The sequence below is a fragment of the Urocitellus parryii genome, chromosome 3 (assembly GCF_045843805.1).
Source record: "Urocitellus parryii isolate mUroPar1 chromosome 3, mUroPar1.hap1, whole genome shotgun sequence".
Lineage (NCBI taxonomy): Eukaryota > Metazoa > Chordata > Mammalia > Rodentia > Sciuridae > Urocitellus > Urocitellus parryii.
The window spans coordinates 12,382,980-12,396,189 of record NC_135533.1 but is presented as its reverse complement, the minus strand read 5'-3'; the positions used below and the strand labels follow the sequence as shown (position 1 = coordinate 12,396,189).

Genomic DNA, 13,210 nt, shown 5'->3' with positions numbered 1-13,210 from the left:
AGTTCAATCGCCAGTACAAAAAAAGAAGTGGGAAAGGAGCCCTTTAAAAGGCTGGTCTGCTTACACGCCTAGTTTTTGATATCCTGGGGTTTTATTTCAGTTTGGTTGGAAAGCCTGTTGCTTCCCACGAGGCAAGGTGGGTTCTAAATGCCCACAACTCACCTCACACTCAACTGAATGCATTCTTTTTCAGGGCCATGGAGACTATCTTCTCCAATAAGAGGAGCTTCATCTTATCCCGTTCTACTTTCGCGGGATCTGGTAAATTTGCTGCTCATTGGCTGGGGGACAATGCGGCTACATGGGATGATCTCCGATGGTCCATCCCTGGTGTCCTTGAGTTCAACCTGTTTGGCATCCCCATGGTGAGCCTCATTCCTAGCCAAGGAACTTCAACCCTTTGTCCTTGGACACTCCTTCCATTATCAGTCTTTGAGGGTCTTCGAAAAACTAAGGAGCACATGTCTCTTGAGATATGTATTGGAAAAAATAAATTTCTATGGGTGGTGTAAGCTGTCTTCTGAAGATAGGACGTTAAAATTGATCATTGTGTTGTCACCCATGGAATCTCTGGAGATGGGAAAGAGATACCATGAGTGAACTGCATTAGTATCACAGAAAAACCAGGAGAGCATCAGTGAATAGGGAAGTATGAAACTGGGAACTGAATGTTGAGGAAGAGTCCTCTATATAGGGACCATGATCAATGTCACCAGCCAGTCTGCTCAGTCTATCCTGTAATACACACTTTGTTTCTCTCATTTGCCTGTGGTCTTGCCCTGGGACTATGGGATCTCTAATGCCAATGTGATATTTCCTTTTTCCTTTATCATAGAAGTACAAAGTCAATGCTTTTACCTCTCTCAGTGACTAACATTTTGGTCTGTGTGCTGATTTTCCAGGTAGGTGCCAACATCTGTGGTTATAAAGAAAATGTCACAGAGGAGCTCTGCAGAAGGTGGATGCAACTTGGAGCATTTTATCCACTATCAAGGAACCACAATGGGCCTGGGTTCAGGGTAAGGTCTCCGGGAGAAGTGGACGAGAAGTTATTGTCTCATTTGTTTGTTTTCAAAGAGGGGTTGAGGGAGAGCCTATAGTTAACCTATAGCCTATAGTTTCTCACTACAGAAAAAGGATAGGTAAATCTTACAAGATACACCTGAAACACAGGGTATCAGGGTAAGAGTGGGTGGGAAAGGGCATGCATATATATTAAATGATTTTATTGTTGGAAATTCACCCACAAAGGTGAGAAAATTGGTTAAAGCTTCTACAGTGCTTCTGTCACCTTTGTTGTCCCCTTATAGGAGCGGAGACAATTGGAGTTCATTAGAATCTGACTTTGTTTAATAAAATGGAAACCACTCATAGATATGATAGAGCAAAGGAGAAGGATTTAGGGACAGGCAGACCAGTGATCTGAAATACTTTTTCACTTTGTATGTTTTTATGAATAATTTGGAAGACCACCTCTCTACTACTTCCCATGATTCATGCAACCTCTATCCTTTTCCATCTTTTAAGTGTGGGTGATTCTTGGATTGAACCCAGGGATGCTTTACCACTGAGCTGTCTCCCCAGCCCTTTTTAGTTTTATTCTTTTCTTTTTAGTTTTTTTTAGTTGTAGATGGACACAATACCTTTATTTTATCTATTTATTTTATGTGGTGCCGAGGATCGAACCCAGTGCCTCATACTTGTGAGATAAGTGATCTGCCACTGAGCCCCAACCCCAGCCCTAGTTTTTATTCTTGAGACAGGGTCTTGATAAGTTGCCAAGGCTAGAAATGGACTTGCCATCTTCCTTCAGCCTCATGAGTGGGATTACAAAATGATATTATTGATGGGCAAGTATATAGAAGTGGCTTCAGAGTCCCTCTTAAGGAGATGTTTATAATCACAGCAGAAATAAGCAAGGTGGGTTGTCCTTTGTTGTAAGGAGATAATCTGCAACTGAAATATTTCAAGTTGAGTGGGTTCACATTTAGTAGTCTCATTACAGTCATGTCCTCGCAATCATTTTATCTCCATCTCCTGACTTTGTACAGTGACAGTCTCTAACCTGGAGGAACTAACCATTGTTTCAGTCAACTTTTTCATCACTGTGACCAAAAGACCTGACAAGAACAATTAGAGGAGGAAAAACTCATTTGGGCTCATAGTTTCAGAGGTTTCAGTCCATAAATAGCCGACTCCATTGCTCTAGGCCTAAGGTGAGGCTTCATGGAGGAAAGGTGTGGAAGAGCAGAGCAGCTCAGGACGTGGCAACAAGGAAACGGGGAGCACTCCCCTCAAAAAGACCAATATATTCCCCAGCATGCCCCCAACGACCTGCTCCTCTGGCCACACCTAACCGCCTACTACTGTTGGCCCTCAGTTAATCCACTTAGCTGGATTAATGCACTGATTAGGTTAAGGCTCTCATAACCCAATCATTTTACTTGTCACTTCCTTGCAGTGTCTGACATGTGAGCTTTCAGGGGGAACCTCATATCTAAACTCTAACAACTGTCAACCCTTCCACACATTTTATCCCTGGCTTTCCTAGCTGCTTGTGGTCTTCAGAGAGATGAATCATTTCTGAATGTTCAAGAAGGTGGCTGGGGGCACAGAAGGCAGATGCTCTTCACAAAGAGATGGACTGAAATGACTTAGATAAGAACACTCAGCTCACCAAGGTGGCTAGATTAGAATGTTAGCTTGCTTTCTCATATGCTACCTCTTTTCAATAGGATTATAATAAGAGCTGAGTGCCAGTCTAACATTAAATATAGAAAGTAAAAAGAAACAGGGAATATCTTAAATGTATTTTTATGTAATGTAATATACAAAACATTATCAACCTGTTTTACATAAGCTATTATTCTTAATTTTAATTTGTTATATATGACAGCAGATTATTGCAGTTCGTATTACACATATAGAGCATATTTTTTTTATATCTCTGGTTGACCACAAAGTAGAGTCACACCATTTGTGTCTTCATACATGTATTTATGGTAATGATGTCTAGCTCATTTCACCGTCTTTCCTACCCCCTTTGCTTGCTCTCTTCCCCTCCCTCTCTTTTACCCTATCTAGAATTTATCTAATCCTCTCATGACCCCCCAACCACATTATGAATTAGCATCCTGAAATCAGAGAAAGCATTCAGCATTTGTTTTTTGGGGACTGGCTAATTCACTTAGCATTATATTCTCCAGCTCCATCCATTCACCTGCAAATGCCATGGTTTTATTCTTTTTTAATACTGAATAATATTCCATTGTGTATATATACCACATTTTCTTTATCCATTCATCTACTGAAGGGTACCTAGGTTGGTTCCTTGGTTCCACAGTGTAGCTATTGTTAATTGTGCTGCTATAAACATTGATGTGGCTGTGTCCCTGTAGTATGTTGTTTTTAAGTCCTTTGGATATGGACCGAGGAGTGGGATACCTGGGTCAAATGGTGGTTCCACTCCCAGTTTTCCAAGAATTTTCCATACTGCTTTCCATATTGGCTGTACCAATCTGTAGTCCCACCAGCAATGAATGAGTATTCCTCCCTTCCACATCCTCGCCACACTTATTATTGTTTTTATTCTGCCATTCTGACTGGAGTGACATGAAATCTTAGGGTAGTTTTCATTTGCATTTCTCTAATTGCTAAAGATTTGAACATTTTTTCATATAATTGTTGATTGATTATATATCATATTCTGAGAAGTGTCTGTTCAGTTCCTTGGCCCATTTATTGATTGGGTTATTTGTTGTTTGGAGTTAAGGTTTTTGAGTGCTTTATATATCCTAGAGATTAGTGCGGTAAAAATTAGTGTGGTAAAAATTTGTTCCCAAATTGTAGGCTCTCTATTCACCTCACTTACTGTTTCTTTTGATGAGAAGAAGCTTTTTAATTTGAATTTATCTCATTTATTGATTTTTGATATTAATTCTTGCACTATAGGAGTCTTATTAAGGAAGTTGGGGCCTAATCTGACATGATGGAGGCTTGGGACTACTTTTTCTTCTAATAGACGCAGGGTCTCTGATTCAATTCCTAGGTCTTTGATCCACTTTGATTTTTTTTTTTGTGCATGGTGAGAGATAGGGTTTGAAAAGATAGTCTCTTCAACAAATGGGGCTGGGAAAACTGGAAATCCATATACATAAGCTATTATTAATGAGCTATTTTATATCCCTTTTTATCAAGCCTTCAAAATTCAGTGTATATTTTTACAATTATATACATCTTAATTTGCATTAGTTAAATTTTTAGCAGTTGAAGTAAAACAATTCTATCAAAAAAATGAAGCTTTGTTTAATGGAAAACTATGTTACATTGATTCAGTGTTTACATTTATATTTAAATCGGCCATAACAAATAAAATTAAAAGTTCAGTTTCTCAGTCTTATTGACTACATTTCAAGTGTCCAGTAGACATGTGGTTCATGGCTACCACAGTGAACAGCACAGTTCTAGATTTTCTCAGTTGGAAACCAAGGAGATGGAGGCTGTGGAGTACTGGTTTTTTGTTTGTGTTTGGCCTCAGGGTTCTTATGAGCCCCATACTGAATACATAGAATAGTTCTATTTGCAGAGCATGAACAAAGGAAAGCAGTAAATTCAGGTAATTTCCTCCAAAATTTACTCCCAGTGATACCACTGGTTACTGGTGAGGAGTCCTGCTTCCCCACATGTGTAAGTATAACATTAGAGAAGCACGCCGAGGCAAGCATATAAAGCAGGGTGTTTATTTATAAAGGGGTAACATAGACTTCTCCCAGGAGGGAGGAGGGGGCCATAGCTCATACCCTGGTATCCTGAGAAGTGAAAGTGTTTTGCCTTTTTATATGTCCTAGGCTTCCTTTGTTCTCCTGCTCTCTTTCCTTTATCTTTCTCCTTTCTGTGTATGTGACTAGGCCCAGGAAATGCTCAGTGGGATGGCCAAAAGGGGAGAAACTGGGAGGAGTGATCCAGGCAGGAGGGGTGTCCAGGGCAAATTAATTTAGCAATTTTTATAACTCCCTGTAGAGAGGGACAATTCCTGGGACTGGTTACCTTAGCAACAGGCTGGAGCAGGGGCACCTTTCTTGACAAGGATGGAGGAAGAGCTAGGAAGGAATTAACATTTCCATCCCTCCATTCCCTTGGCTATCTGCCTTCTAATTCTGGCTTTACCAGTCGTATGTTACCAGATGACAGGTCTAAATATGACATGCAAAACTTTTACATCTTCCAAATTTTAAAGAAATTATTACAAATTGAGTGCCAACCATTGATGGAAAATTTCTGTCTCTGGATGGTAAGAAGAGAAGATTTCTCTTCTAATGGGTTCCTTTCTTGCTCTTGGAAAAAATCTGCTAAAACCTGGCCTTGTGGTTTCTTCACACCTTATACATCTAAGAACAAATAGAGGTCATTATCTTCAGGCTAGAGAAAATAAAATAAGTGGTGATGGCGAAAATATGACAGATGAAACGATACCATATTTTAAATTGGAAAATTTGTTAAAATACATGAAAAGAAAAAATGAATTATAGATCATGGTGGTAAGCAATATGGCTAGGGAAATGGATTTAAAATTATTTTAGTAGTGCAACTCAGTTCAGTCCAATTTTTTATTATTATCTTCCAAATAAATATTATAAAATCCCTCAATAAATAAGAGCAGTTTGGGGGGGAGCAGGGCCCACTGTGGCCCCTTTATGTCCATTGCAACTCTGTGGGTTCTTGGCCACCTGGGCTGCTCTCATCTGCCCTCAGAAGACAAGTGCCAAATGAAAGTTCTGCCACCTGCTTGCAATTCCACATTGAGGAAGTCGTGTGACCTTTGATGGTGCTTCCTTAGCTGCACAACGAACGAGTGGGGTCAAGAATCTTTCAGTTATGGAAGTTCTTTGATGTCCTCCAAGTTGGGGAACATTGCTCCTGTCACCTGGGAAAACCTGTCACGAGGGGACTTTTAAATGGTGATGGAAAAAACAACTCAGTCATTGCTTCCATTTTCTTCTAGGACCAGGATCCTGCTGCCTTTGGTTCTGAGTCCCTGCTGCTGAATTCCTCCAGACATTATCTGAACATCCGATACACTCTGCTGCCCTATCTCTACACCCTCTTCTACCGTGCTCACACCCAGGGGCAGACAGTAGCAAGGCCCCTGTTACACGAGTGAGTTTCCTAACCCTCAGAGAACCTCCTTCAGATAGCCGTTTCATTTGTCTTGCTAATGGGAACAAGGTGATTTAGGACACATCATGTGCTCTTGTCTTGTGCTGGGAATTGCACATGCTTCACCGAGTCTCTCTTTTCTAGATTCTACCAGGACCCAGCCACGTGGGAAGTGCATGAGCAGTTTTTGTGGGGGCCTGGACTCCTCATCACACCTGTCCTGTATGAAGTATGTTTGTAACCTGAACGACAGGGTGGGATATTACACTTGTCCTTGTTGCATTCCAGCTGAATGAACCAGGTCCTGAGCATCTATGATTGTATTTAAATCTGACTATGTATATAAATAAGACAGTCCATAAAGGTTTAGAAATAGGAAAAGAGTATTCTTGGTTCATTGACCCACCTAGGAAAACAATTTTCATCTTGAAAAATTGCCTCACAACCTATGTCATTAGGCATTCAGGATGGCATTGACGTGGGTTTTAAATACCTTGGTGTGTGTGTGTGCTGACATGTGTGTTTCCCGATAACCAGAAGGGTGTGCTTTGGGGTTGGGCTGAGAAGAAAGTTTGGACATGTTGAAGAGCAGGGAGGGAAAACAGAGGGATGGTCAAAGGTGGGAGTGTTACTCTGAGGTCCCTGCATGGAGGACCACATGCATTTTCCTGAAGTGAGACTTGGGGCAGGGCTGAGTGGGGAAGGTGGGGGAAGGATCAGAATTGAGTACACCTGCTTATAAACACAGGAGCTGGGTTTTTGTCTTGGGGGTCTGGCTGGCTCATCTCCACCCAGCATGACTCAGTGTATGAACTTTGTATGCTTTTCCTAGAAAATGCACAAGCATCACAGACTTAATTTCTAGATACAACTCTGCTTTGAACAAACTGCCAACCTCTCGGGATTTCTGTAGTTTTTATTAGTGGAATGGATGATCCCCGCTGTCTCCCAGGGTTGTTCAAATGATGACATGCAGTGATGTGGAGGTGTTGGGTAAACTGTAAAGTGGGATGCTACCCTTGCTTTTCCTTTTCATTTCCCTAGGGTGCAGACCAAGTAAGAGCATACATTCCAGATGCCACCTGGTATGACTATGAGACAGTAAGTGCAGTGATTCCAATTGTCTCAGAAATATGCCTCTGGCAGAGAGCAATTGTATGCCAGCAGTCTTGAGGGCTCGGGGTAGGATAATCATATGAGGTTTTACATTTAATTGATTGTGGGTACATTCAGGATGGTATAACAAAATACCTTACACTGGGGAATTTGTAAACAACCAAAATCTATCACCCAAGTTCTAGAGGCTGGAAAGTCCAAGAGGGAGGCAATAAGAGAGGCAGTGTCTGGTGAGGGCTCACTCTTCTTCACTGATGGCACTTCTCACTGAGCCCTCTTGACTGAAGCACTCACCCAAATGTTCCACCTTTTAATATCACCACAATAGGGTATTAGGTTACAAAATATGAGTTTTAGGAGGACATTGGGACACTAAGATTATAGTAGAAGACTTTTAAAAATGTACAGTGAAATAATTTGAATAGCTGGAGTAGGTTTTTTGGAAATTTACTCTTTCATTCTTGGACCTGTGCAGTTATTGGCCTTTATCTGTGATAATATAAAGAACTCAAGCTCAGTTGGGGGAATCACGGTGTGTTAGTCAGTTTTCTGTTACTATAACAAGTACACCAAATGATCACCTTATAAAGAGAAAAGGTTTATTTCAGCTGTAGTTTCAGAGGTTCTAGTCTATGATTAATTGGCCTTATGCTTTGGGCCTGTGATGGCACATCACAGCAAGAACTTATGGTGAAGCAAAACCTCTCAACTCTTGGCCATAAAGTGAAAGAGAGAAAAAGAAGAGGTAGAGACCTTTAAGTATACACCAGCAATGCCCTAAAACCTCTCACAAGGCAGCCCCCACCTACTAAAAGTTTCTACCACCTACTAATAGCTCCACGCTGGAACCAAACCTTTAACAAGTGGACCTTTGGGAACATCCTGATTCCAACTGCGTTGTACAGTATGGTACGCCGTAAAGGAAGGGTGTGGATTGGAGTCTCAACTCTGCTCTCTACCCGCTATATACCTCAAGAAAGTCGCTTCATTTTGGAAGTCTCCATTTTTGTCTTCTTTAAAATGAGGCAATGAACTGGATGATCTCCAAGGTTCTTCATAGTCCTCACGTTCTGTTTCCTTTTGTGGATTAGGGAGATGCCATCCAGTGGAGAAAGCAATTTGTGGATATGCTACTTCCAGGGGACAGGATCGGGCTTCACCTTCAAGGAGGCTACATATTTCCCATCCAGCAGCCGAACACAACCACAGAAACCAGGTAAGTAAGCTCTTGTGTCTTCTAGGACGTGACTACTTTGGTGCCCTAGTGGAACATGGCATTATGAGGGAGACAGTAGAGGCCGAGAGCAGGTGGCCAAGGACATAGTGCCAGGAAGCAGTCTTCCTCTCCTCCTTTCAAAGTTGGCTCCAAATTGTCCTCTGAGTCCTCATTGGGCAGGAGCAAATGTAGCCTCAGTTCCTTTACATTTCTATAGTTCTTTACACTTGTATTAAATTAAATTATAGGGATAAGCAAAATAATAACCCATGAGGATTTCCCTGTGGCCAGAAATTATCCTCAGGTAAATCCCCTATTGTGTGGGAGAACACAAATTCAGAAGGAGATAAAGGGTGATCGTGCGACTTCAACATAGCTTCGAGTTCAGGAGCTCAGATTCTGGAGACAGACAGTTTGAGTTCAAGTCCTGGCTCTGCAATATATATACCCCGGGCACCTCACTTTTCTGAATTTATGCTTTTCCTTGGTAAACTGGGGATGATGATAGTCTGACTTTTTAGCATGGCTGTGATTGTTAAATGGATTGATACAGATGACAATGCGTGTAGGATATTTACAATAGTGCCTGTCACATGGTAAGCACCCAATACATATTCACTGTTAGGGTGATTGCAAACCAACTTCCAGCAGGCACTGCGTCCCCCCACCAGTCAATCTTAAGATCACTCTATTAACTTCTGCTGTCTGCTTACACTCAATTTCCATGTTTGCACACAATGTTAGGATCTACTAAGTTTCTGGGATGGACTCTGGGAGGATCTGTCCTTGGGACATCAAGGGGTCTGGTTTCACATGGATCCCTCTCTTCTTCATTCTCTGAAACTGGGAACTACTCTTCTCAGCCGGAAGAATTCCCTGGGACTCATCGTCGCCTTGGACTATAAGAGAGAAGCCAAGGGAGAGCTGTACTGGGATGACGGTGTGACTAAAGGTAGACTTCCTCCTGGGGCCATCTCTGTGGCCCTCAGTGGGAGCGAATCACTGAAGGCTGCCCAGTAAGGCACTCTTAGCATGCTGTTTATTTCTGTAGCTTATAATTATTGAGTGAGAACTCAACTGATAATTTCCGTTAGCCACCCACAGTGCATAAATGACTTCAAAATGTCCAGCTTCTGTGTTATGGACCCTTCCAAAGCCACAGACATCAATTTGTTTAGTTTATTTGTTCTCTTCTCTGGATATCATTATTTATACAAAGCAATACATTTTGCTTACATCTTTGTAAAGTACAGGTTCAGTTACTCTTGAGGCAGATGAATCTCGTTTGTATAGTGTGCTTTTACATTTTAAGCTTTTCATATGAATGCCTCACAAGTTTTTAGCCTGGGATTATATAAAAATTCCACCCTGAATGAAGTCAGAACTGTTAATATTTATTTGCTATTTATTAATACATAATAAACAAGACCTATGCACAAGAATGTGATATAAAATGTACCTTGGGAAAGCCGTAGTCTAGCAGGATAGGTACTAAGCAAGTGGATAACTACAATGCAATTCAAACAGTATTAATTCCAGCAAAACAGTACCACAAAGAGTAATAAGAATTCATAGAAAGTGCTCCAAGAAACTTCTGTGACGGTTGACAAAAATGTGCAGATTAGATGCAAAGGTATTTCAGGTAAAGAGAAAAGCTAGACTCCTCTGCTTCCCATGGTGATGGACCTGCATCTGTCTTTCTCTTTCAGATGCTGTAACTAATAAGACGTATATTCTGTATGATTTCTCTGTTACTTCTGTAAGTACTATTTTCATGAAACACACACTTGATGCTCCTTGCTGAGGTTGCTGTTTGAGTTTTTGGTGTTCTATAGATGCTTGGTCACATAAAATAGGGACAGCAACATTTGACTGTATGTCCTGGAAAGGATTTGAGATAACACTGAAGTGTTTAATCTGTGTCAGATGTATAATAAGCTCTGAAAAAAATTCTGAGTTGTGTGCAGAAATTATATATATATATATATATATATATATATATATATATATATATATATATATATGGAAAATATCATTGCATTTGATTTAGGTGATGAGTCAGGACTTCTAAGATGTGTCCTTCAGGGGGGTGCAAGTGTGTGTGGGGTACAGTGTGGTTGATGAGTGAAGTGCTTTGTTGAGGTTCTCTTTTCCTTCTGAGCCCCTAAAACTTGCCTTTGAGCACAGGTGGCTTGGAAAGTTTGGAAAGTACAGAACATCACTTGCCTCCCTCCATTTCCCAAGGGACTGAGGAGGGGGGGGGGAAGCTGCAAGGCTGACAGAAAGTGGGAGAATTCTAATTTGGTTTTCTTGGAAGTCCAATTATGTGTGTGCAGATATTTCTCTCGTAAGGATCTCTATCCTTTTTGTTTTCCTTTTCTTATAAATCTTCTCTTTTCTTATAAATTCACATTTTTTTAAAATTAAACTTTCATTTTGAGATAAAGATCCCTATGCAGTTATAATACATAACACTGTGCTACCATGCACCTTGTACACAGTTCCCTTAATCTTATAGAATCGTTGAATAATTTTACAGCCAGGTTATTGGCATTGATTCTTTCAAAATATAGAGCATCTCCATCACTACAAAGATCCCTCTTCTTTCCCTTTTATAGCCATACCCACCTGCCTCCTTCTGTAGTCCCTGGCAGCCAATAATCTGTTCCCATTTCTGTAATTTTGTTCTTCTAAGAATTTTATGTAAATGGAATTACGTAGTATATGTAAGTTTGGAAATTTGCTTTTCATTTATCATCATCTTCTCAAAATTCTTCCATGTTGTCGTATTTTTTATATATGAGTAGTTTCCAGGTATTATTCATTTGATAAAGGGAATCTTGAATATACCCATGTACAGGTTGGCACTGGGACCTGAGCATCTCATGTCATGGGCTATTCTAAATAAAACTGCTATGGAAATTCATGTACAGATTTTATATAAAACAGAGCTTTTCATTTCTTTGAGACAAATGCCCAAGAGTCCGGTTGCTGGGTCTTTTATTTTTCCATGTTTAGTTTTTGTTGTTGGTGGTGGTGGTGGTGGTAATGTTTTATTTGTTTTTGGTACCAAGAATTAAACTCAGGGATATTCAACCACTGAGACACATCCCTAGCCCTTTTATATTTTATTTAGAGACAGGGCTCGCTGAGTTGCTTAGAGCCTTGCTAAGTTGCTGAGGCTGGCTTTGAACTCATGATCCTCCTGTCTCAGCCTTCCAAGCCACTGGGATTACAGGTGTGCCCCACGGTGCCTGGCCCATGTTCAGTTTTATAAGAAACCTCCAAACTGTTTTCCAAAGTGGAAGGGCTGCTTTGCATTTCTACCAGCAAGATATGAATGACCTAGTGTCTGCATAATCACCTGCACTTGATGTTGTTGCTATTTTTCATTTTAGCTGTTCTGAAAAGTGTGTGATGATATCTCATTGCAGCTTTGATTTGTACTTCTCTGATGTCTAATGATGTTGGTCTGTTTGCCATTTTGTAAATTCTTTTCAATGAAATGTTTGTTTGATTCTTTGCCCAAATTCTAATTGAATTGTTTTGTCATTTAAAAAGAATATTTTTACTTGTAGATGGATCCAATACCTTTATTTTCTTTCTTTATTTTTATGTGGTGCCAAGGATCTAACCCAGTGCCTCACATGTGCTAGGAAAGTGCTCTATCACTGAGCTACAACCACAGCCCTTGACATTATTTTTTTAACTGTTCAGTTTTGAGAGTTCTTACATATTTTCAATATCAGTCCTTTGTCAAACATGAAGTTTACCAATACTTTTTCTCTTTGTAGTCTTTCACAAAGCAAATTTAAAATTTTTGATAAGTCTAATTTCTCATTATTTTTTATGGATTATGTTCTTGGTATAATATCTAAGAATTTTTTTTTTCTAAGAATCTTTTACTGGCCATAGATACTCGGTATTTTCCTCCTATATTTTTTTTTCTAAAGATTTTAAAATTTTAACTTTTACATTTAAGTCCATGTTCTGTTTGATCTATTTTGATTTAGGCCAGGTTCAACATTTTGCCTGTGCACACCCAGCTGCCCTCTCACCCTTGTTGAGTTGGCCATCCTTTCTCTCTTGTGTCGCCATTGAACCTCGGTCAGGTATCAGGCACATTCTGTGGGACTACTTTGCAACCATCCAAGTGTCCCTTTGCTCTTTAGTGTTCAGTCCCACTTTCTTTGTTGAACTCAGCTCTGTTGCTTTTAAACTCTGGCTCCCTAAATTAGTTATCTAATTTCTCTGTGTTTCGGTGTTCTCATCTAAAAAATGGGGTTAATTATAATTTTGACTTCATAATCTTCTGGGAGAATTAAACGAGGCAATACATGTAAACACCTTAGCACAGTGCCTTGAACATTGTAAGCATTCATAAATTTTAGCTCTTATTATTAATTAAAATTAAAAGAAAAAGTTTGTGTGTGTGTGTGTGTGTGTGTGTGTGTCTATATCTGTGTACCAGTGGTCTTTGTGTGTGCTTGTATCTCTGTTTGCCTTGCAAGAACCTATCCTTTCTACCAGACTATCCTTAATGTCAGGGTCAGATAATCTGAGTAATGAATCCGTGAGAGCCAGTGGCCCAAAGCAAACCTGAAATACTATTGAAAGACTTAGGATCTTGAGTCTGAGTCAGAGGCTCCCTGGGGATGATACTTAGCAGCCTTTAGAACACAGAGAAAAGGGAAACACGTAAGATCCCAGAGAGATATTGAA

The 13,210-nt window shown here is 40.2% G+C and overlaps 1 protein-coding gene across 1 annotated transcript in view; it reads left to right on the top strand.

Moving 5' to 3' along the window:
* Mgam2 (maltase-glucoamylase 2 (putative)) overlaps positions 1–13,210 on the top strand; it is an 86,424-nt gene that overhangs the window by 26,652 nt on the left and 46,562 nt on the right. The window contains exons 15-22 of the mRNA XM_077795893.1: positions 194–365; positions 903–1,019; positions 6,002–6,156; positions 6,301–6,385; positions 7,201–7,257; positions 8,364–8,488; positions 9,352–9,440; positions 10,198–10,247. Of these exons, the coding sequence (XP_077652019.1) occupies positions 194–365; positions 903–1,019; positions 6,002–6,156; positions 6,301–6,385; positions 7,201–7,257; positions 8,364–8,488; positions 9,352–9,440; positions 10,198–10,247 (850 nt within the window). The remainder of the gene's footprint in view (positions 1–193; positions 366–902; positions 1,020–6,001; positions 6,157–6,300; positions 6,386–7,200; positions 7,258–8,363; positions 8,489–9,351; positions 9,441–10,197; positions 10,248–13,210) is intronic.